General features: G+C 43.0%; 1 protein-coding gene across 1 annotated transcript in view; it reads right to left on the minus strand.

Moving 5' to 3' along the window:
- Positions 1 to 12,900: 12,900 nt before the first annotated feature.
- Positions 12,901 to 23,513, minus strand: part of LOC126267084 (peptide transporter family 1-like) — a 212,669-nt gene continuing 202,056 nt past the window's right edge. Inside the window, exons 16-17 of the mRNA XM_049971947.1 lie at positions 14,282 to 14,389; positions 12,901 to 13,320 (exon numbers count right to left, since the gene is read on the minus strand). Of these exons, the coding sequence (XP_049827904.1) occupies positions 13,129 to 13,320; positions 14,282 to 14,389 (300 nt within the window). The 3' untranslated portion in view covers positions 12,901 to 13,128. The remainder of the gene's footprint in view (positions 13,321 to 14,281; positions 14,390 to 23,513) is intronic.

Raw genomic sequence — 23,513 nt, forward strand, 5'->3', positions numbered from 1 at the left:
GGATGCCCAACTTCACCTTGCTGACCAAATGTACTGCATAATATGTCATTGCCAGTTCTTGTTTTCAGTGACTCACCCAGTCTTGGACTTAGTTGGCAACAGTGCTTCAGACCCTCCCCCTTTCACCCATACAGCAGGGGGGTGAGCAAGAACACATATGACACTAAACAGTAATGCACTGCCACCTGCAGATGTGCAGCAGATAGTATGAGTAACTCCTATTGCACTCCACACCCTGTCTACTTGCTATTCTGGTTCCACATGACATTTTGGCAACACTACAAGGTACTGTTGAACTCCTTGCGCACAGCACCCAAACATACCGTGTGTGCCACTCTAGGCTCCTCATCTCATGTCACTGCAACAGGGCACTGCCTCCAAAATCGGTATTCACCCTCCAAAAATTTTACATGTTCGACTGAGCTACTAATGTGTGTTCCTTATCGACACAGGTGCCAGTTCAAGTGTCACTGTTCCCTCCTTCGTACCCCAGAGCCTTCTACCATCATCGATGGTTCTATGACCAGACAACAGCTCCAGTATCACTATTCACAGCGCCACCAATCTTCGGCTCCAGTTTATGACTCAGCTTCGATTCTCTTGCACCTTTGATGCCACCGACGTGGATGGCCCTGATTTCCTTAGACATTCTGGTTTCTCACCGCACCTTCACACAGATGCCTTGCTTCACTACAGTTTGGGCACATGCATTTGCAGCTTCTTTGCCTTTGCCCCTAACTTACCTGCAGCTCACTGTGATCTTATGTGCACTTCCTTCAAGTGCTCCCGCCTAAGGCTTCTCTACTCAACTTCTTTGCTACCCTCTTGACTCAGTGCCAAGTCAAAGATGCATTACATGCCAACAACATTCTCTGTCAGATGATCGCCAACACGTCAGCCAGCATGATGTGTGCTCTTCCCACAGTCAAAGGCCTCATTGCTTCACAGCCATCTTCCATGAGGTTCCTGCCTCTTCAGCAGCCATGCCACAAACACATAATATCAGTGATTCTCAGTCCCATACTGTTTTGTGTGATGTTTGTATTCCCCCTCACAGGAAACTGCACAGCTCCCTATTCAGCACCTCTGAACTATGTGTTAATGTGATATCTAATGGTAACTGCCACAGGCTAACTACCACAAAAGGTCCTCCCATCCGTTACAAAGCTAGATATCTTTCTTCTAAAAAAACTATGTCATCCTAAGTCCACCATATAAGAGCTCGTAGATGCTGGTATCGTATGCCCATCTGATAACAATTGGTCGCCGGCAATCTACCTTGTTGCTAAGAAACATGGTCCTTTCAATTATGTGAAAGCTATGTTAAACTCCATATGCATACTGTCATGGACAACTGTCCAATACCTAACACTCAACACTTCGTGCAACAGCTATGGTGCACAGCTCTTTGTTGTTATTGAGTGTAAAAAGGCTTAGAATCTGATTCCAACACACAAAGACGATATTCCGTAGATAGCCATTATCGCACCTTTAAGACTTTCAAGTTATTGTGGACAAGGGTGTAGAGATAAATCACAACACTGTTGCCTTAGTATTACCTTCTGTCACTCCACACATCGAGCGTCAGACTGCGTGGCTTTCGTTAATGAACTGGTTCTACCCAAAATGTATTGTGATGTCAGATGATTTCTTGGCATGATGAACTTATTCCGGCATCATATCCCTCACACTGCTTCTATTCAGGCTCCCCTGACAGATGCCATGGTGGGAAAACCACCTCCAGTGCATGCAAGATACAATGATCCAAGAACCTGTTTGGTAACTGTATGTAACTGTTCTTGGGGAGCAAATTCTGTCTCTTTATCCTTAAAAGGTGCACACTGCTCTTCAAGACTTTGTATTGTGGTTACAAACTGATTATCCTGCTGTTTTAACCATATCAATATGTTCAACTCTTGACTTTATATTATTTATAAAGAGTTGAACTCCTCACGTACATGTTGCTTGACCTGTTTAGTTTTCTCATTTAAAACGGCTAAAAGTTCCTCTCTAATTTTTTTGTTTCTATGTACCATATTTGCTGGCCTGTATTATGTCATGTTCTTCAAATTTTATATCCAGCTCAAAATAGTTAAACAAACACTTACAAAATTCACTGAATAAATGCAAAGCCAAGCTTCTGATAATATCAATGTGAAATGAAATACCTACACTTCAGTAAAGGGCACAAAGCAATATTTACCATAAAAAACACTGTCTGTCTAACCATGTGGCACTTAAAGATTCAATAAAAAAGAATACTTTTAACTGGGACTATATCATTAGCATTAGCACAGATTAATAGTAAAATCACTCATTCTAAGCACAATATATGCTACAAATGCATAAAGTGAAAGAATCTCACTTGTACTACACTCAATAGTATATAAAATGTTCACAGCAACGAATAAAACACGTCTCACAAAATGGATGTTGAAAGCTGCAAAGAATGCACGAGTTCTATTCCTGCACAAGCAAACTTTAACTATTCTCCAAAAAAATTGTCTACATTGTTCGTGGTAATAAATATGCAAATCAATCTGTGCTTGCTGTAACAGCATACAGTGTGTAATTACTTCAACTGATGACCCAATCGATTGTAACGACTGAGCCGTGGTCTCAGTATCATAACCGTAGATAAACATCTCATCACTAGTTTTGATTCTCTTATGAAACATTTCGTTCTCATTTGCGCCATTCAAAGCTCTTCACAAACTGTGAGGCGAAGGTCTTTCTAGTCTTGACTCGTGAGTCGTGGGACAAACTTCGCGGCAACACGATACATTCCAAGATACTGTGTTAGCATTTCATGACATGATCCTAATGAAATGTTACATTCTTCTACAATCTATCAGACAGTCTTCGATTGGTACACCCAATTCCGTTGATGTTTCTGACATGAGCGTCGTCGGTATCTAGACGTCGAAGGGTGTCCTGAACGGTCATCTTTAACTTCCGGCCGGTCATTTTTAAATCGTGTGATTTAACACCGAGTAAGGCTTAAGCACTCATCACCGTATGCTTCCTGCAATATTTGGTGTGTTTCTGTAAAGGTTTTCTTGAGTTTCACCCAAAATTTAATGCAGACACGTTGCTCCTTTAACTCTGCCATCTCGAAATTCGCAAATTGTGCGACACAACCTTCTACTCAATAAAGCACTGAGCAATTACCAACAGACGTAAAACGGTGAAACTTCCGGCAGTTACCCATTAAACACAGGCATGTGCGAGGGTGCCAACCGAATTTTGCTCCAGCGCACATTTTTGTGAAATTACGAATGTTTCGGAATTTTTTGAACAGTTCTCGAATGTACATACTGCTTGCAAAATGTGTTGCGACTTGGGTTAGTACGTACACTACTGGCCATTAAAATTGCTACACCAAGAAGAAATGCAGATGATAAACGGGTTTTCGTTGGACAAATATATTATACTAGAATTGACATGTGATTACATTTTCACACAATTTGAGTGCATAGATCCTGAGAAATCAGTGCCCAGAACAACCACCTCAGGCCGTAATAACGGCCTTGATACGCCAGGGCATTGAGTCAAACAGAGCTTGGATGGCGTGTACAGGTACAGCTGCCCATGCAGCTTTAACACGATACCACAGTTCGTCAAGAGTAGTGACTGACGTCTTGTGATGAGCCAGTTGCTTGGCCACCATTGACTAGACGTTTTCAATTTGTGAGAGATCTGGAGAATGTGCTGGCCAGGGCAGCAGTCGAACATTTTCTGTATCCAGAAAGGCCCGTGCAGTACCTGCAACATGCTGTCGTGCATTATCCTGCTGAAATGTAGGATTCCTCAGGGATCGAATGAAGGGTAGAGCCACGGGTCGTAACACATCTGAAATGCAACGTCCACTGTTCAAAGTGCCGTCAATGCAAACAAGAGGTGACCGAGACGTGTAGCCAATGGCACCACATACCATCATGCCGGTAGATACGCCATTGTGGCGATAACGAATACACGCTTCTAATATGCGTTCACCGCGATGTCGCCAAACACTGATGCGACCATCATGATACTGTAAACAGTTTCGTCGTTCAGCACACCATCGCAGGCGCTCCTGTCTGTGATGCAGCGTCAAGGGTAACCGTAGCCATGATATCCGAGCTGATAGTCGAGACGTGGGTGCACGATCCGTTACAGCCATGCGGATAAGATGCCTGTCATCTCGACTGCAAGTGATGCGAGGCTGTTGGGATCCAGCACGGCGTTCCGTATTAACCCCCTGAACCCACCGATTCCATATTCTGCTAACAGTCATTGGATCTCGACCAACGCGAGCAGCAATGTCGCCATAGGCTGCAATCGGAAACATGATGGTACGCTTTTCTCCTCGTTACACGAGGCATCACAACAACGTTGCACCAGGCAACGCCGGTCAACTGCTGTTTGTGTATGAGAAATCGGTTGGAAACTTTCCTCATTTCAGAACGTTGTAGGTGTCGCCACCGGCGCCAACATTGTGTGAATGCTCTGAAAAGCTAATCATTTGCATATCACAGCATCTTCTTTCTGTCGGTTAAGCACGTCATCTTCTTGGTGTAGCAATTTTAATGGCCAGTAGTGTAGTAAAAAAGCAAAAAGTAAAACCTCATATCTGATGTTGAAATTTTACTGCATGAACAGCGAATATAGTAAGCGAAAAACTATTTCACTACATTATTTTTTGACGGTTTCAGCGAGAAAAAGTTACGTGCAAAGTTTGTTGGAAGCTGCTAAGTGCTCTCACTCTCAAATACTAGATGAATATAGTCTGGGTAATTTTCACACCCTGAGTTACACTGCCTCAATACAAACACACAGTTTCTATCTGTAGTACTTGTCTTATTGCGTTAAACTTCTGATGTAAGTTCATACATCTTTATGAGAGGATTATTTATAAGTAGATTATGACAGCATTTTAAATTTTTAAATTCAATCAATAGTTATATGAAATACTGGAAATTAAATTTTTATTGCTCTTGGAAGCTCTTATACAGGATGTTTGCTTTAATCTGAGACAACTAAGTAAGAGGGTTATTCGTAAAGTAAGTTCAGATCGGTCACGTAATGGAAACCACTGTGAAAATCAAAATTTTTTTATTTGGAACAGTTAGCTACACCTTTGAGCTACTTCTCCACGTAGTTACCACTTCTACTTAGACATATGTCCGTTGTACCCACTTTCCAATACCATCGTCTTTGAAGGCAGCCACTTGTGCTTTCCGCCAATTCTCTACGCTGACCTACAGCTCGTTTTCTTTACCAATCACGAGCTCTATCGTGGGTGGTCAAATACTTCCCATCGAAAACGCGGCAGGAGCATCTTCATTCCCCCTGCAGGGAGAGGCTGAGAATTGTTACGAAGAAGAAACCGTGTGACAGTTACGTTATGTGGGATGCATAACATCATTCGAAATCTCTCATTAGGCTCTCATACTTGGTGGGCGACACTCTATTCTAGGCATCTTTACGTGCTCAAGGTGCACTCTGAACTGAAAATAGCGACGTACGAGATCGATGGGCGTACTAGAGACATTGCTCAACGCATATGTGCAAAGCGTCATGGGATTTCTACAGAGGCTTTCATTTCGTCACCAATCGGAAGTGACTTTCCTAATAGACCTCGTATCTTGAAAACGTCACATCGTACGAAAAGAATGTTCTAGGTGAAATATTAATACTACTAAAGAGGAAATCTGTCTGCGCTACAACTGGTCACCTCCTATCCATCCCTCCAGCGTGGCCGGGGTCAACTTTGTATTTTCAAATAGGGACTCCGCATTTTTATTGCATATTCAAATTCTAAGCCAAAAAAATGTACGGTGTACTCTAGTCATTGTTTTCCATTCGTGGTAGAGTGCGCTGTGATGGACAAATATCAAGTGTGCCTGTTTTTGTAACGATGTAAGTATAAACCTTTGTGCTCTAACGGTTGATATTCATATTCAAAATTTACTTTAGTGTCGCAAATTTGATTGTACAGCCAATATTGTTAGCTGTTTCAATTTCTCGTTAGAAATTACATTTAGCGTGATTCAGGAACAACGTTGTGGATATAATAGTTTTCTGTTCCCGTCGGGATGCTTGATAACGGCGAGTCCCCTTACCTCTCACCACTGTGGTGCTTCATTTCGGAGAGTTTCCATGACAGGTGCGTCTGTCATTGCCTGCTCATCCACATTTTACCTCATTACAATGGTTGCGGTTTGCATTCTGACGGTAGCCACGTAGTGGTCAGCGCGAGAATTACGGCGGTTGGATGCAAACACACCCTGGTGGCGGTGGCCGAGGGCGGCCACCGGAACCAAGCATTCCGATGGGTCGCGGAATCACGACAATCAACAGAAAACTACGTTAGCGTGCAACTAGCTTATCTGGCAGAAACGTCACTTTTAATCCCTTCAATAATAATATAATAATACTTTACAATCGGATAAGCAACACACAGTAACGTTTGAACACCAGTATCAATGGTCAGAACAAAGTTTTACATTTAAATCGTAAATGAAATGTAGAGTCAAATGCGTCGGTTCTTAATTGCAAAAACAGGCACACTTGACATTTGCCGATTACAGCGGCATCTTCCACGAATGGGAAATAATGGTGTGAGTAGACCATACTTATCTTTTGGCATAGAATCCGAATATTAAATAAAAATGGGAGTTTCCATTTGAAAATACAACGTTGACCCCGGCCACACAGGAGAGGTGATAAGGTGTCCAGTTATAGTACAGAGCAATGACCCCTTTGCTAATATTAACTTTTCACTTAAAACATTTTTTTCGCACGGTGCATCGTTTTCAAGATTTTTAGTTGTCTCAAATTAAAACAAACGCCGTGTATAGGCAAACTGCTTCCGGAGGCCGTGCACAGCATTGTTAGCCCTTTAGTAATACAGATAGGCTATTGACAGACACATAGACTTGAGTGATTCATAACAGCTATCATCAGCGACCGAGCGGTTCTAGGCGCTTCAGTCCGGAACCGCGCTGGTGCTACGGTCGCAGGTTCGAATCCTGCCTCGGGCTTGAATGTGTGTGATGTCCTTAGGTTAGTTAGGTTTAAGTAGTTCTAAGTCTAGGGGACAGATGACCTCAGATGTTAAGTCCCATAGTGCTTAGAGCCATTTGAACCATTTTGATTCATAACAGTCTAAACCAGTTGCGTAAATAAATTGGCAACTGGAGCATCTTGTTCCAACAAGGCTTGTGAAGGTAGCAATAGGTCCTCGCATACTTAGGACCAGGGAAAGGCGGATGGAAACGCTTTTTTGAAAACGTAAATGGTGATATTGATATTTACTATAACCAATCGGGACGTTGGGGTCAAGTTCAGAAGTTACTGACGTGCAGAACAACTGCAGTTCGTCATTGAATGTACTCTACAGGCCTTTCAAAGTTGGCCATAGAAAAGTATCGCCTCATAATCACGAACAGACGAAACAACTAGTAGTCAACAGGGTTTATGACCTCAGATTTCATCAATATGCTTCTCAAACACCACCACCACAGTTACAGCCTTGATGAGATCAAAGATCACCGTGTCATGTTCGAACCCTGCGGAACACCGATTGTGACTCCTCTCCATAAAGATGACATGGCGGCCCTGGTTGTATTACGGGCGCTTCGTAACGTAATTTCTGCATTCTGTTGTTTTAAATAGGTTTACCGGGAATGTGCTGAACCATGCATCCTATAAAAACTTTCAGACCTGGACGTAGCGCTATATTATCTGTATCTGCACGATTACTCGGCAAGCCACTGTACAGCGCTTAGTGGAAGGCACTTAGTAACTGTATTACCCTCTATTTGTCTTACTCCATTCGCGTGTTAAGCGAGAGAAAATGTCTATATGCCTCTGTACACGTATTAATCCTCTCTTTCATTCCCATGATTCCTTCGCAGGATATATGATGGTGGCACCATAATGGTTGCACACTTTTCTCGAGGAGACATTTCTCCACACAGTCCTGACTGATCCCACCCGATTGTCATCTGTTTCGAAAACTTAAAAAAAACGCTTTTGAGGACTGAAGTCTTGTAGTGATAAAGCAGTGCAAGCAGAGACGACATTGTGGCTCCGTCGACAAAGTCAAACATTCTACAGAGACAGTATCACAAAACTGGTCTCTCGTTGGAAGAAATGTTGAAATTTCTTTATTTAGATGAGTGTGGCTGTACTTGAGTTGCTGAATGACTAAGAAGATGAACCTTCTACACTCCTGGAAATGGAAAAAAGAACACATTGACACCGGTGTGTCAGACCCACCATACTTGCTCCGGACACTGCGAGAGGGCTGTACAAGCAATGATCACACGCACGGCACAGCGGACACACCAGGAACCGCGGTGTTGGCCGTCGAATGGCGCTAGCTGCGCAGCATTTGTGCACCGCTGCCGTCAGTGTCACCCAGTTTTCGTGGCATACGGAGCTCCATCGCAGTCTTTAACACTGGTAGCATGCCGCGACAGCGTGGACGTGAACCGTATGTGCAGTTGACGGACTTTGAGCGAGGGCGTATAGTGGGCATGCGGGAGGCCGGGTTGACGTACCGCAGAATTGCTCAACACGTGGGGCGTGAGGTCTCCACAGTACATCGATGTTGTCGCCAGTGTTCGGCGGAAGGTGCACGTGCCCGTCGACCTGGGACCGGACCGCAGCGACGCACGGATGCACGCCAAGACCGTAGGATCCTACGCAGTGCCGTAGGTGACCGCACCGCCACTTCCCAGCAAATTAGGGACACTGTTGCTCCTGGGGTATCGGCGAGGACCATTCGCAACCGTCTCCATGAAGCTGGGCTACGGTCCCGCACACCGTTAGGCCGTCTTCCGCTCACGCCCCAACATCGTGCAGCCCGCCTCCAGTGGTGTCGCGACAGGCGTGAATGGAGGGACGAATGGAGACGTGTCGTCTTCAGCGATGAGAGTCGCTTCTGCCTTGGTACCAATGATGGTCGTATGCGTGTTTGGCGCCGTACAGGTGAGCGCCACAATCAGGACTGCATACGACCGAGGCACACAGGGCCAACACCCGGCATCATGGTGTGGGGAGCGATCTCCTACACTGGCCGTACACCTCTGGTGATCGTCGAGGGGACACTGAATAGTGCACGGTACATCCAAACCGTCATCGAACCCATCGTTCTACCATTCCTAGACCGGCAAGGGAACTTGCTGTTCCAACAGGACAATGCACGTCCGCATGTATCCCGTGCCACCCAACGTGCTCTAGAAGGTGTAAGTCAACCAAATTATGCGACAACTTTTCTTCTCGTTCATTTTCGGTTGAAAAAAAAAAAAAAACGTGTAATCTGTTGTGGGACATTGTGGAATATTTCCGCATCAGCGCCTATAGTTTCATTAAGTTTCGATGGATGACGCACTATAAGTAGCCTTAAAAATTCTCTCTGTAACAGAGGTGCGTTCCATGCAGAGAGCTGTCACTGAGTTTCTTATGGCGGAAAACCAGAGCGTCGCAGATATTCATAGGCGCTTGTAGACTGTCTACGGAAACCTGCCAGTGAACAAAAGCACGATGAGCAGTTGGGCGAGGTGTCTATCATCATCGCAACAAGGTCACGCAAACCTGTCGTACTACCGCGTGCCGGCCGACCCCACACACCTGTGACTCCTGCAATGTTGGAACTTGCAGACACTCTCGTTCGAAGTGATCGACAGATTACACTCAAACATCGCGCTGCTTAACTGGGTGTCTCTCTTGGGAGTGCTGACACCCCATTCAAGATACTCAAAGGTTTGTGCCCTCTGTGTTCCTCGCCGCCCAACAGAACCCCACAAAGATCAACGAAGGGCCATCTGCGCGTTGGGTTTATCACTTCGAACCAGAAACAACACGGCAACGGCTGGAGTGGCGCGGCGCGACTCCACTCCGCACAGAAGGTTCAAAGCAGCTCCCTCAGCCTGTAAAGTAATGGCGACGGTCTTCTGGGATTATTTTGTTTAATGCCGTCCCTCACGGTGCAACGACCAACTCTGAAATGTATTATGCTAGCTTCAGGAAACTGAAGAAACTACGACAGCGTGTTCGTCGCCACAAACACGCAAACGAACGTATCCTTCTCCATGACAACGCAAGGCCTCAAGCAAGTCTGCACACACGACATACAGGACTTCATTGGGCTGTCCTTCCTACTTCCATCGGTTTGGCCCAATGAAGAATTCGTTCTGCAGAATGATGGCGATATTCTTGATGCAACAGGACGTTGACTAGAAAAGGAAGAAATGAAGCTTTGAGTTTAACGTCCCGTCAGTATCGAGATCATTGGAGACGGAGCACAAGCTCGGATTGGGCCAAGGATAGGGAAGGACGTCGACCGTGACCTTTGAAGGGAATCATCCCGGAATTCGCGTGGAGCGATTTAGGGAAATCACGGAAAACCTAAATCTCGATGGCCGGACGTGAGTTTTAACTGTCGTCCTCTCGAATGCGAGTCCAGTGTACTAACAACTACGCCACCTGGTGCCATAGACTTTGGCTCCGACGTCGCGCAGTCGAGTACTACCCTGAGGACAGAAAGGTCCTCCCAACAAGGGGACATAAGGCCATCGCACTGACTGAGATTATATTGAAAAAAAAGGGTTTTGTATCCAAAAAAAGTGGGGAATAATGTGTTTTATTGAAATCCTGAGTAAGAAACAACCTACTTTCAGAAGAAAATATGTTGCAATACTTACTGGACGCTCCTCGTAGAAGCACGTCATTGAGTTCCTTGGATGCCTGTTGTCACGCCTACCTGATAAGGACTCCAAACATTGGGAACTATTCCAGAATACTGACTGCACTGGCGCCTTGCATGCGATTTTCTTCATTAACGCACTATTTTTCCCGGGGTGCTTCCAACAAATCTAAGTCTCCCATTGGCTTTAGCAAATAATGACTTCACGTGATCGCTCCATTTCATATCGCTTCTTAGTAATACCCATATACACCAGTGAACAGTCTGATAATCACTTTGTTTTCTCAGCCACAATCTTGCCGGCTGCGTTATCCAATGTCATCTCTCTCCTAATTTCATTACTCACAATATTATATACAAATTAAAAAACAGACAATAAGCAAATTACCAAAGGGACGAGAGTAAGGCGGCAGAAAAAGGAAGAGACAACCTCACTCATTTTCTTTTCTATTTCTTTTGCCTTAATCCCGTTCCTACACGGGGTCGGCGTGGTTATTATAGGATTTGGCAGTGTTAAACTTGGCAGTACCGTGGTATTGTCCATAGCGCGCGTCATCGAGGGGGACACTTTATGCCCACCCTCCCAAAAATAAAAAGAAGAACACAATTCGTTAACTGTTGTTGAATTATATTAAGACCATACTTTTGAAACAGACACTGATGTGTAGGTAGGGTCCAGAACCTGAATACCTCTTAGCACACTCTTACCAATATCATCGTACTTTCGGCACAGTTTTCAACCCTCCCATTCAATGCCCACTCGCAGCCAATGTCAGTAATTTCTTCGTATCTTCTTTCGTGGTGGCTACTGGATCAAAACGCTGTCTGTTATTTTGGACTCGTCAGTGCGGATGCACACCAGGCTCGAATTCTTACGGGAATCGGCGAAATGCCGCGAGTAATGAGAATAATAAACACTGGGTGCTACATTTGAAGTTTGTGAACGGATTGAGAATTTTGGTCTGACGGGAGGCGTGCAAAGGTAGCCCCGGAGTTGTGATGACCCCTATATTTGGATGGCGCAGCGGTCAGTGCAGTTGCCTAGTAAGCAGAAGATCCGGGTTTGTATCCCGGTCCGGGCAAATTTTTAATCTTCTCCACTGATTTAAATCAATGCCCAAGCTCAGCCAATGTCTGTAATTACTTTGCGTCACTTTGCAATACAGTGTTCAAAATGGTTCAAATAGCTCTGAGCACCATGGGATTTAACTTATAAGGTCATTATTCCCCTAGAACATAGAACTACTTAAACCTAACTAACCTAAGGACATCTCACACATCCGTGCCCGAGGCACGATTAGAACCTGCGATCTTAGCGGTCGCGCGGTTCCAGACTGTAGCGCCTAGAACAGCTTGGCCACCCCGGCCGGCCAATAAAGAGTACTTCCGATTTTATGAACACCACAAAAAAGTTTAAAAATACAAATTTCGTTCATTGTTGTTGACTTTTACTCTCAACATACTTTTTGAGGAGACATTGGTGCGTAAGTAACTCCCTGAAACTTTAAGTATTGAACGCAACATTCGTTGGGTGACATCTAACACTTAGACTTAAATTTTTGTTTTACGTTTAATTGAAAAATTTGAAATGTAAATGGTATTTGTTAGAAGAATTCATTATAACCCATAAATATTTCTTTCAAAATTTTAAAATAGTAACAAACTGACCAGACTACAATATTTTCAAAAGGCAGCAGCATGAGATATCCCCACCTACCTGCTTTATTCTACGAGGATTAATGTTAGAGGATGACCGATTGCCCTTCCTGTCGCCACCCTTCCACTTCTGCCCGCCCCCCCCCCCCCCCCCCTTAAGGGACGGGAAGTGTGTACCCCAGCTGTCTGTCTCTATAGAGTTATTTCTGTGAGAGTGCGCGAACGTTTTGTAAATGTTTGCGATTCGTGTAACTGAGGCAGGATCTGGGTACCAGCCAGATGTTCACCAAGTCACATGTGGGAAACCGCCTAAGAACCACATCCAGGATACGTATGGTCTGTAATCCACCGGGCGGATTCGATTTCTTTCTCTGCTTGTTTCTTCCCTCCCTACTCCTGCGGTGAAGATATGACCTCAGTGGATGCTCTAAATGCATCATGTTTGTTCCTTGAATGGTACCGTTGGAAGAATGTGTGAGAAAATTCCATTCGTAAATTTGGAGGTTGGGGGTAACATGGTAGGCCATACAGAACAACTGTCCGATTCCTTAAATTAGAAAATAAATCTGTTATTTTGTTATTTAGATCAAATCACATTATGACATATATTACTGAATTATAAAAATGTTGATGCAAGTTGCTTGTATTTACAGATGAGAGAATGTACAAAAGTCGATGAGAGGTTTCTACGTAACATGTAGGTCTAAATATTACGTGAGATATAGTTTTTACACAGATGATTATATGATATTATCTTTACTGTATATAGAAATAAATTATTCTTCAGGCTTGAAATTTGGGTTCTCGAGTCCTTGTTCTTGTTTGACGCTGTTAACATCATCACTTTTTAAGTCTTCTTCGCTGTCGTTGTCTTGTGGTTTTTCCACGTACTTGTATCCTCTCGCCATTAAGCCAAATATTCCCATATCCACAATCATCAGGCCAGCAAACAGGAAGAACGTGTTAGCCTGCGTCAAAAACAACATCCAATCAATAAGAGAGATTACCCAATGTACACGTTAATACAAACATTTCTTTTGAATCCTACGAGGTTCAACGACACAACCTGCAAGAGTATACTGACAAACTGAGCGCATAGGCAGAGAAAAGTGGGCAGATGAAATAAAAAATAAGAGGTTAGTTGGCGCCATCGGTATCAGTGAGGAAGTTGCATTAGCAGCCCGAAAGGACCTGCCTGCCGAAGGCTCTCGATGAACAGTCCGATTCTGACATTTACAAGTAAATTAACATTAACATCAACACAACTGAATACAACAGCACGTTTCTAAATAATGAACATTGTGTGACTAAATTACAATAAACCCAAACGAAATAAAAGTTTTCCACTTATAAAATTCAACAGTGCTGGATTCACTCAATCGTCATCTGGCTAATATTGGGATATTCCTTCTGTTTTAGACACGAAACACAAAACTTTTTAAAATCTATTTAACATTATTACACGATCCGTCAAATTAAATTCATTACAAAATGATTTCTGCAAAACGTTTAAATTTTTCTGAAAATGGCGCTTCTACATATACATTTTTCTTCTAATCGTTCTTTCAGTATTCTGTTCCTACTGTCAAGGATGTGACATTTGTTTCATATGAAGCTCACTGGTAGCACACAAACAGCAAGTGTTCGTTGTTGCCCACCTATTTTCGCCGTCGACGAGTTTCGAAAAATGTGGTTTTTCATCACATACTGAAATCGAGAGTACTGGAAAAATTGTCTTCAAATGTTTATTTTCCTATCCAGTAATTTCTCTCTCTTAACTGAAAGGTGTCCCTTGACTCGTTAGTGACAGAAATACATCTGTTATTTTCGTTCTGCTTTCCGAGAAAATGCCAGTGCTCTAAGAAAACATTTGACACATACTGTCCGATTCTTTAGGATTGTTTTTGTATTTCAGTTATTGCGTCTTACCTGGCTTTCAAAAATTTTTGCTCCTTCGATTATGATGACAATCAAGTTTCCAACCGCAACTGAGAGCAGCCAACCGGATGTTAGAAGGGATTTCATACTCGCTGGAGCCTGAAACACATGTTCAATTTTAACTCAATCATCCGTCGGTGCGTGACAGTATATGGCAAAAATATCAAATAGGAAACACATTCCTGATGTCCTGTTTCCTCTTTAATATTAACATATTTCACAGTAAAAGCGATCGTCATAACTTACATTACACCATACTAATCTAGTGTCAACGCTATAAAAATCAGCTACGATACCGGCAAAGATGACATCGCGTAGGGTCGCTGTTCATAACGAGGCTCGATCAGAGTATCGATATTCCTAAGCCACCTTTGTCGCCCTACTTACTGAATTCCTCGACCAAAATGATTTCTGTCTTCCGCCCACCATTAAAACTAATTACCCTCCTTGATTCGTTAGATAATGTGAATAAACGTTTGGCTCGATGCAAGCAGCCGTTATTCCCTGGCACTACTGAAGGCCCAAAGACCAAGGCTGGTTTCAGAATGTATCATATGTCTATAATTTTCATTTACTGCAGTGGCAAGATTCTACGAAGCGTGTTTTTTAAGTACATACCGTTTTGAAATTTAAAAAAAATGCGTGCTAAGATATCTCAACAATTATATTTTTACATAAAAGCCTGTACCTTAATCTACTTTTCCACATAATTTCCACCAATACTGAGCACTTGTCATAACGTTGTACCAGTTTTTGAATACCGTCCTTATAAAAGTCTGCCGCCTGACTTGTTAACCACTGCATCACCACTGTTTTGACTTCGTCATTGCCTTGAAGACACTGACAGCCCAGGTGTTTCTTCAAGTGGCGGAACAGATGGTAGTCACTGGGCGCAAGATCAGGGCTGTACGGAGGATGATCTAGAGTTTCCCATCGAAAAGATGTGATAAGATCTTTGGTATGATTCGCCACATGCGGACGGGCATTGTCTTGCAGCAAAACGATGTCCTTGCTCAACTTCCATGGACTGTTGCTTTGATTCTGGTGAGACGTAGGCCACTCATGTTTCATCGCCTGTAACAATTTCGCTTAAGAAATCATCAGCGTCGTTGTGGTAAGGCTCAAGGAAAGTCAATGCATTGTCTAAACGTTTGGTTTTGTGCACATCTGTCAACATTTTCGGTACCCAACATGCGCACAATTTTCGCTAATTCAAGTGCTCGGTCACAATGCCATACAAAACATTAGGAAAGTCATCCCGCAAGGAGGAAATCGTAAAGCGTCTGTTTTCTCTCACCTTATTGTCCACTTCATGCACCAAACTTTCATTAACCACCGAAGGACGTCCACTCCGTTGTTCATTATGCACATTTGTGCGGCCATCTTTAAATGCTCTCACCCACTTTCTTACCATTCCATCACTCATAATGTTTTCTCCGTAAACTGCACAGATGTCACGATGAATATCGATCGCTTTTAGACCTTGAGCACTAAGAAATCTTATAACAGCCCGTACTTCACAGTCGGCGGGACTCACGATTATCGGAGGCATCTTGAACACTCAGTACACAATGTAAACAAGGAAGAATCAAAAATGGCTCTGAGCACTATGGGACTTAACATCCGTGGTCATTAGTCCCCTAGAACTTATAACTTCTTAAACCTAACTAACCTAAGGACATCACACACATATCCATGCCCGAGGCAGGATTTGAATCTGCGACCGTAGCGGTCCCGCGGTTTCAGTCTGAAGCGCCTAGAACCGCATGGCCACACCGGCCGGCAAACAAGGAAGAAACAGATTGTAATGGCGTCAGTGCGTAGATTAAGGTACAGGCTTTCATGTAAAAATAAAATTATTGAGATATCGTAGCACGTATTTTTTAAATTTCAAAACGGTACTTATTTAAAAACACGCCTCGTATTCGCTCAGGATTCCAAGTTCCTGGTTTCCGTCGTAACACACTCTACGAAGACGCACTACGAAGGAATTATCCGAATGGCCGACCGGTGTGGCGCTTCTGTCTGGAACCGCGCAATAGCTACGGTCGCAGGTTCGAATCCTGCCTCGGGCATGGATGTGTGTGAGGTCTTTAGGTTAGTTAGATTTAAGTAGTTCCAAGTTCTAAGAGACTGATGACCGCAGATGTTAAGTCCCGTAGTGCTCAGAGCCAGACAATTATCCGAATGGGACGGAAATCAGTAGATCCTATGTACACGTGCAGTCAAATAAATGACTCAAGATTTCGGAAAAATTGGATGATTTCTTGATGATAATGAGCTCAATAAACTGAGCAAGTCAATAGCACGTTGGTCCACCTCTGGCTCTTATGCAAGCAATTACTGGGCTTGGCACTGATTGACAGAGTTGTTGGATGCCTTCCTAACGGATGTCGTGCAAAATTCTGTCCAATTGGTGAGTTAGATTGTCAAAATCCAAAGCTGTTGGGTGTCCTTGCCCACATTGCTTCAAACGTTCTCGACTGGGGAGAGATCCGGTGACCTCGTTGGCCTAGGGTTTGGCAAGCACGAAGGCAAGCAGTAGAAACCCTCGCCGTATGTGCTCGCATGCCCGAGGCAGGATTCGAACCTTCGACCGTAGCAGTCGCGCGGTTCCTGACTGAAGCGCCTAGAACTGCTAGGCCACTCCGGCCGGCGCAATCCACCCTGTACTTACGTTTTAGCAAGATAATACCCACCTGCACACGGCAAGAGTTTCTGCTGCTTAGATTAGATTAATACTTGTTCCATAGATCATGAGTACGACACTTCGTAATGATGTGGAACGTGTCAAGTTAATAAAAGATGTCTGTACAAGATATTACATTACACAAAATATTGCATGACACTAATGTTTAAGTTGTTGTTGTTTTTTTACCTGAATTTATATATAAAAATTCAGCCAATGAGTAGAAAGAGTTGTCATCTAGAAATTCTTTTAATTTATTTTTAAGTGTTAGTTGGCTATCTGTCAGGCTTTTGATGCTGTTTGGTACGTGACCAAAGACTTTTGTGGAAGCATAATTTACCCCTTTCTGTGCCAAAGTCAGATTTAACCCTGCCTAGTGAAGATCATCCTTTCTCCTAGTGTTATAGCTATGCACACTGCTATTACTTTTGAACTGGGTTGGATTATTAACAACAAATTTCATAAGTGAATATATATATATATATATATACTGTGAGGATCCCTAAATCCTTAAATAGATGTCTACAGGATGACCGTGGGTGGGCTCCAGCAATTATTCTGATTACACGTTTTTGAGCAATGAATACTTTTCTACTCAACTATGAATTACCCCAGAATATGATGCCATACAAAAGCAGTGAATGGAAGTAGCCATAGTAAGCTAATTTACTGAGATTCTTATCACCAAAATTTACAATGACCGTAATAGCATACGTAGCTGAACTCAGACGTTTCAGCAGACCATCAATGTGTTGCTTCCAGTTTAACCTCTCATCAATGGACACACCTAAAAATTTTGAAAATTCTACCTTAGCTACAGACTTCTGTTCAAAGTCTATATTTATTACTGGAGTTGTGCCATTTACTGTACGGAACTGTATATACTGTGTTTTATCAAAATTTAAAGAGAGTCCGTTTGCTGAGAACCACTGAATAATTTTGTGAAAAACATCATTTACAATTACATAACTTAGTTCTTGGTTTTTGGATGATATTACTATATTTGTATCATCAGCAAAATCTATCTTAGGGCCTGCCAAATCCTATCTTGGCCACCGAAGTCGCCGGATATCTCACCTGCTAAGAACGTTTGGGGCATTATGGACAGCGCCCGCCAACCAGCTCGGCATTTTGATGATCTAACACGCTATAATATCAACAATGTTATGCCAAATTAGTACTTGCATTAGGGGATAGATGTGGACCAAAGTGCTATTGAATTGCCCAATTTGTGGAGCTCTGAAATTAAACTACTTTTGTAAAAGAGTAGTTTTCATTGTGCATGTGTGAAAATTTTACAATGTGTAGATACATCCTTCCCGCTTGTTTTCAAACTTGGTTCAACCTGTTTCCGTGAGTGGCGCTGTCACATCATGTCTTCAAGATGGCTGCTACACGTGACGTTCGTCAGAAGCAACGTGCTTTTATAGAATTCCTGTGCTGTAAAAACGAGACAGTGGGAAACAGCCACAAGAGGTTGAAAAAGGTGTATGGAGATGCTGCTGTCGATCGCAGTGCAGTTAGTCGGTGGGCAAGCAGGTTACTTGATGAAAGCGGGCATGGCAATATTGAGGGCTGTGTTCTCAGCGGCAGGCCTCGTACTGCACACACTCCAGACAATGTGCAGAGAGTTAACGGTTTGGTGACTGCTGACAGATGCACATGTGACGACACTGAAGAAACTTCAAGCTCGACTTAGTCGTTTTCGACCACATCGGCAAAAGCAGGATGTTTTGCTGTTGCACGACAATGCGTGGCCACATGTCAGTCAAAGAACCATGGAAGCGATCACAAAACTCGGATGGAAAACAATGAAACACCCGCCTTGCAGTCCTGACCTGGCTCCATGTGACTATCATCTCTTTGGGAAACTGAAAGACTCTCTTCGTGGAACAAGGTTTGAAGATGATGACTCCATTGTGTATGCTACCAAACAGTGGCTCCAACAAGTTGGTCCAAAATTTTACGGTGGGGGTATACAGGCGCTGGTTCCAAGATGGCGTAAGGCAGTAGAGAGGGATGGAAATTATGTGGGGAAATGAAAATATTGTTCCTAAAGATGTATCTACACACTGTAAAACTTTCAAACATGTAGAATAAAAGATGGATTTAAAAAAAAATAGTGTGCATTTCTTTTGTACTGACCCTTGTTTGTCTGTATGTGTACATCACGTCTGCCGATTTCCATCCCATTCGGATAATTCCTTCGTGATGCGTTGATCTTTCTTTTTTTAGAGTGCATTATCAGTAGAAATGCAATAGGCAGATGCCTATAAGCTACGACTGTGATTATTAGTACACAACAGCTTCCAAAACAGGTTTTTCGATAAATTCTTTCTGTGGCACATGTGTTGGCCTTTTAGCCGGAAGGCTGCAGCTGGTTTGACGCAGCTCTCCACGGTTATCAATTCTGTGCAAGTCTCTTCATCTCTGTGTTACTAACTGCGACCTACATCCATTTGAAACTGACTACTGTGGCGAAGGTTTGGTCCCCCTTCCTAGTTTTACATTCTATACCTCTTTTTTTCCCAAACTGACAATTCCTTGCTGCCTCAGGATGTGTCGTTTTAACCGAGCCCTTCTTAGAGTCACGTTGCGCCAACACCCCAAAACGATTCAATACTTACTCGACCTGCCCGTACTTCAGTAGCACCTCAGCCGGTCGACGTGACCGAGCAGTTCTAGGCGCTTCAGTTGGGAACCGCGCTGCTGCTACGGTTGCAGGTTCGAATCCTGCCGTGGGCACGGATCTGTGTGATGTCCTCAGGTTAGTTAGGTTTAATTAGTTCTATGTCTAGGGGACTGATGACCTTAGATGTTAAGTCCCATAATGCTTAGAGCCATTTGAACCATTTGATTTCAATAACACCACATTTCAAAAGCTTCTGTTCTTTCCTTGTTTTTACTGTTTGTCGACCCCGTTTAGCTGCTCACATAACGTTACACTTCAGACAAATACTTCCAGAAAACACTTTGTAATATTTACATTGACTTTCAATGTAACGTATTTCCGTTTTCAGAAACGGTTTTCTTGCTACTTAGTCTGTATTATATCTTCGTTATTTCGGTCAGCGTTGGTTCTTTTTCTGTCCAAATAGTAAAAATCTCTACTACGTTAAGTGTCTTATTCCCCTAAACTCGGAGGGTATTTCAGTAATATTACACACACATAACACACTGAGGTGACAGAAGCCACGACATAGCAATATGCACATACGCGGATGGTGGTAGTATCGCATGCACAATGTATAAAAGGGCACTGCATTGGCGGAGCTGTCATTTGTACTCGGGTGTTTCATATGGAAAGCTTTCTGACCTGACTGTGGCTGCATAATGGGAAGTAATAGACTTTGAACAAGGAATGGTAGTTGGAACTAGATGTATGGGACTTTTCATTTCGGAAATCGTTATGAAATTCAATATCCCGAGATCAACAGTGTCAAGGGTATGCCGAGAATACCAAATTTCTGGCGTTACCTCTCACCTCAGACAACGCAGACTTCACTTAACGACCGAGAGCAGTGGCTTTCGCATAGAGTTATCAGTGTTAACAGACAAGCAACACAGCGCGAAATAACCGCAGAAATCAATGTGGAACCTACGACGAACGTATCCGGTAGGATAGTACAGTGAAATTTGTCGTTAATGGGCTATGGCAGCAGACGACCGACGCTCGTGCCTTTCCTAACAACACGGAATCACCTGCAGTGCCTCTCCTGGATTCGTGACCACATGGGTTGGGCCAAAGACAACTGGAAAACCGCAGAATGGTTAAATGAGTCCCAATTTCAGTTGGTAAGAGCTGATGTCAGTTTGGATTCCTTAGAAATACTGGAACACGTGAGGCAATACTCACCTTATGACTTATCTTAGAAGAAAGATTAAGGAAAGACAAACCTACGTTTCTAGCCTTTGTAGACTTAGAGAAAGCTTTTGACAATGTTGGCTGGAATACTCTCTTTCAAATTTTAGAGGTGGCAGGGGGAAAATACAGGGCGCGAAAGACTATTTACAATTTGTACGCAAAGCAGATGGCAGTTATAAAGGTTGAGGGACATGAATGGGAAGCAGTGGTTGGGAAGGGAGTAAGACAGGGTTGTAACCTCTCCCCAATGTTATTCAATCTGTATATCCAGCAAGCAGTAAAGGAAACAAAAGAAAAATTCGGAGTACGAATTAAAATCTATGGAGAAGAAATAAAAACTTTGAGGTTCGCCGATGACATTGTAATTCTGTCAGAGACAGCAAAGGACTTGGAAGAGCAGTTGAATGGAATGGACAGTGTCTTGAAAGGAGGATATAAGATGAACATCAACAAAAGCAAAACGAGGATAATGGAATGTAGTCGAATTAAATCGGGTGATGCTGAGGGATTTAGATTAGGAAATGAGCCGCTTAAAGTAGTAAAAGAGTTTTGCTATTTGGGGAGCAAAATAACTGATGATGGTCGAAGTAGAGAGGATATAAAATGTAGACTGGCAATGGCAAGGAAAGCGTTTCTGAAGAAGAGAAATTTGTTAACATCGAGTATAAATTTAAGTGTCAGGAAGTCATTTCTGATAGTATTTGCATAGAGCGTAGCCATGTATGGAAGTGAAACATGGACGATAAATAGTTTGGACAAGAAGAGAATAGAAGCTTTCGAAATGTGGTGCTACAAAAGAATGCTGAAGATTAGATGGGTAGATCACATAACTAATGAGGAAGTATTGAATAGGATTGGGGAGAAGAGAAGTTTGTGGCACAACGTGACTAGAAGAAGGGATCGGTTGGTAGGACATGTTCTGAGGCATCAAGGGATCACCAGTTTAGTATTGGAGGGCAGTTTGGAGGGTAAAAATCGTAAAGGGAGACCAAAAGATGAATACACTAAGCAGATTCAGAAGGATGTAGGCTGCAGTAGGTACTGGGAGATGAAGAAGCTTGCACAGGATAGAGTAGCATGGAGAGCTGCATCAAACCAGTCTCAGGACTGAAGACCACAACAACAACAACAACAAGAGCTGATGATAGATGTCGAGTGACACGGCGAAGCCATGGACCCATGTTGTCAACAAGGCACTGTGCAAGCTGGTGATGGCTTCGTAACAATGTGGGCTGTATTTACATGGAATAGACAGAATCCTCTGATCCAACAGAACCGATCAGTCAATCAAAATAATATGTTCGGCTACCTGGAGACCATACAACGATGACATTTTTATAGCTGGCAGTACGCCATGTTACCAGATCACACTTTTTCGCGACAGGTTTGAAGTATATTCCGGACAGTTCGAGTGAATGATTTTGCCAACCAGATCACCAGACATCAATCTCATCGAACATTTGTGGGACACAATCGAGATATCAGTTCATGCACAAAATCCTGCACCGGAAATACTTTCGCAATTATGGACTGCTATAGAGGCAGTATGGTTCAATAGTTCTGCAGGGGACTTCGAACGACTTGTTGAATCCATGCCACGTCGAGCTGATGCGAAAGGCTGGCCAAAAGGCAGTCCGACACGATATTAGGAGGTATCTCGTGACTTTTGTCACCTCAGTGTATAGTGAAGGTAAGGAACTGAAAGATTTATAAGTGTTATTTGACAACATTATCAAGTGTGTAAGTCATCTGTTCTATTGACATTTACGTAAAGATAACGTATAGAGCTAATGTTACTATGATGTAACTGGTCAAGGAAAGTATCTTTGAAGAACAGCATTCTGTTAGCTGATTTTTCTTTCGGAAATGTGCAATCGACATAAAGATTCTCACGTAAGAAACAATGCAGCAGTATTTGTTTCCACTGTGCGAGTTGTTCCTCGTGGTTGTAAAAGTTGCCCCCCAAAGCATAACCGACGAGCTTGTAAGTACATCTGAATGAAATCGATAGTGTCTTTCAAAAGGTTGCATCATGAACATCAACAAAACTAAAATAAAGGAAATGGAATGTAGTCGAATTAAAACAGGCGATGCTGAGGGAATTAGATTAGGAAAGGAGGTACTAAAAGCAGTTTCTTCTTTTTGGGCAGCAAAATAACTGATGGTGGCCGAAATAGAGAGGATATGAAATATAAACTGTGAATAGCAAGAAAAGGATGCTTAAAATGGTGGATTTAATATAATCCAACATAAATATAAGCGTTAGCAATCCTAGAGTGTAGCCTCGGATGGAAGTGAAGCGTGGTCTGTAAACGGTTGAGACAAGAAGAGAATATAAGACTTTCGAATGTCCTACAAACTGAAATTGACTATTTGATGGGTAGATCGAAAACTAATGAGGCGCTGCTGAATCGAATTGAGAGATAAAAAGTTATGGCTTTACTAAAAGAAGGGAACGGTTAATAGGAAATGTGGTGAGGCATCAAGGAATCGTCAGTTTGGGAAGTGTGGGGGGTGAAAGTTGTATAGGATATATAGGATGACCTAGGCATGAATACCTTAAGCAGATTCAGATGGCTGTAAAGTTGCAGTAACTACTCTGAGGTGAAGAGGCTTTCATAGGATACGCTAGAACTGAAGAGCTACATGAAATCTGTCTCCGGACTGAA

This window comes from Schistocerca gregaria, chromosome 4 (assembly GCF_023897955.1).
Source record: "Schistocerca gregaria isolate iqSchGreg1 chromosome 4, iqSchGreg1.2, whole genome shotgun sequence".
NCBI lineage: Eukaryota > Metazoa > Arthropoda > Insecta > Orthoptera > Acrididae > Schistocerca > Schistocerca gregaria.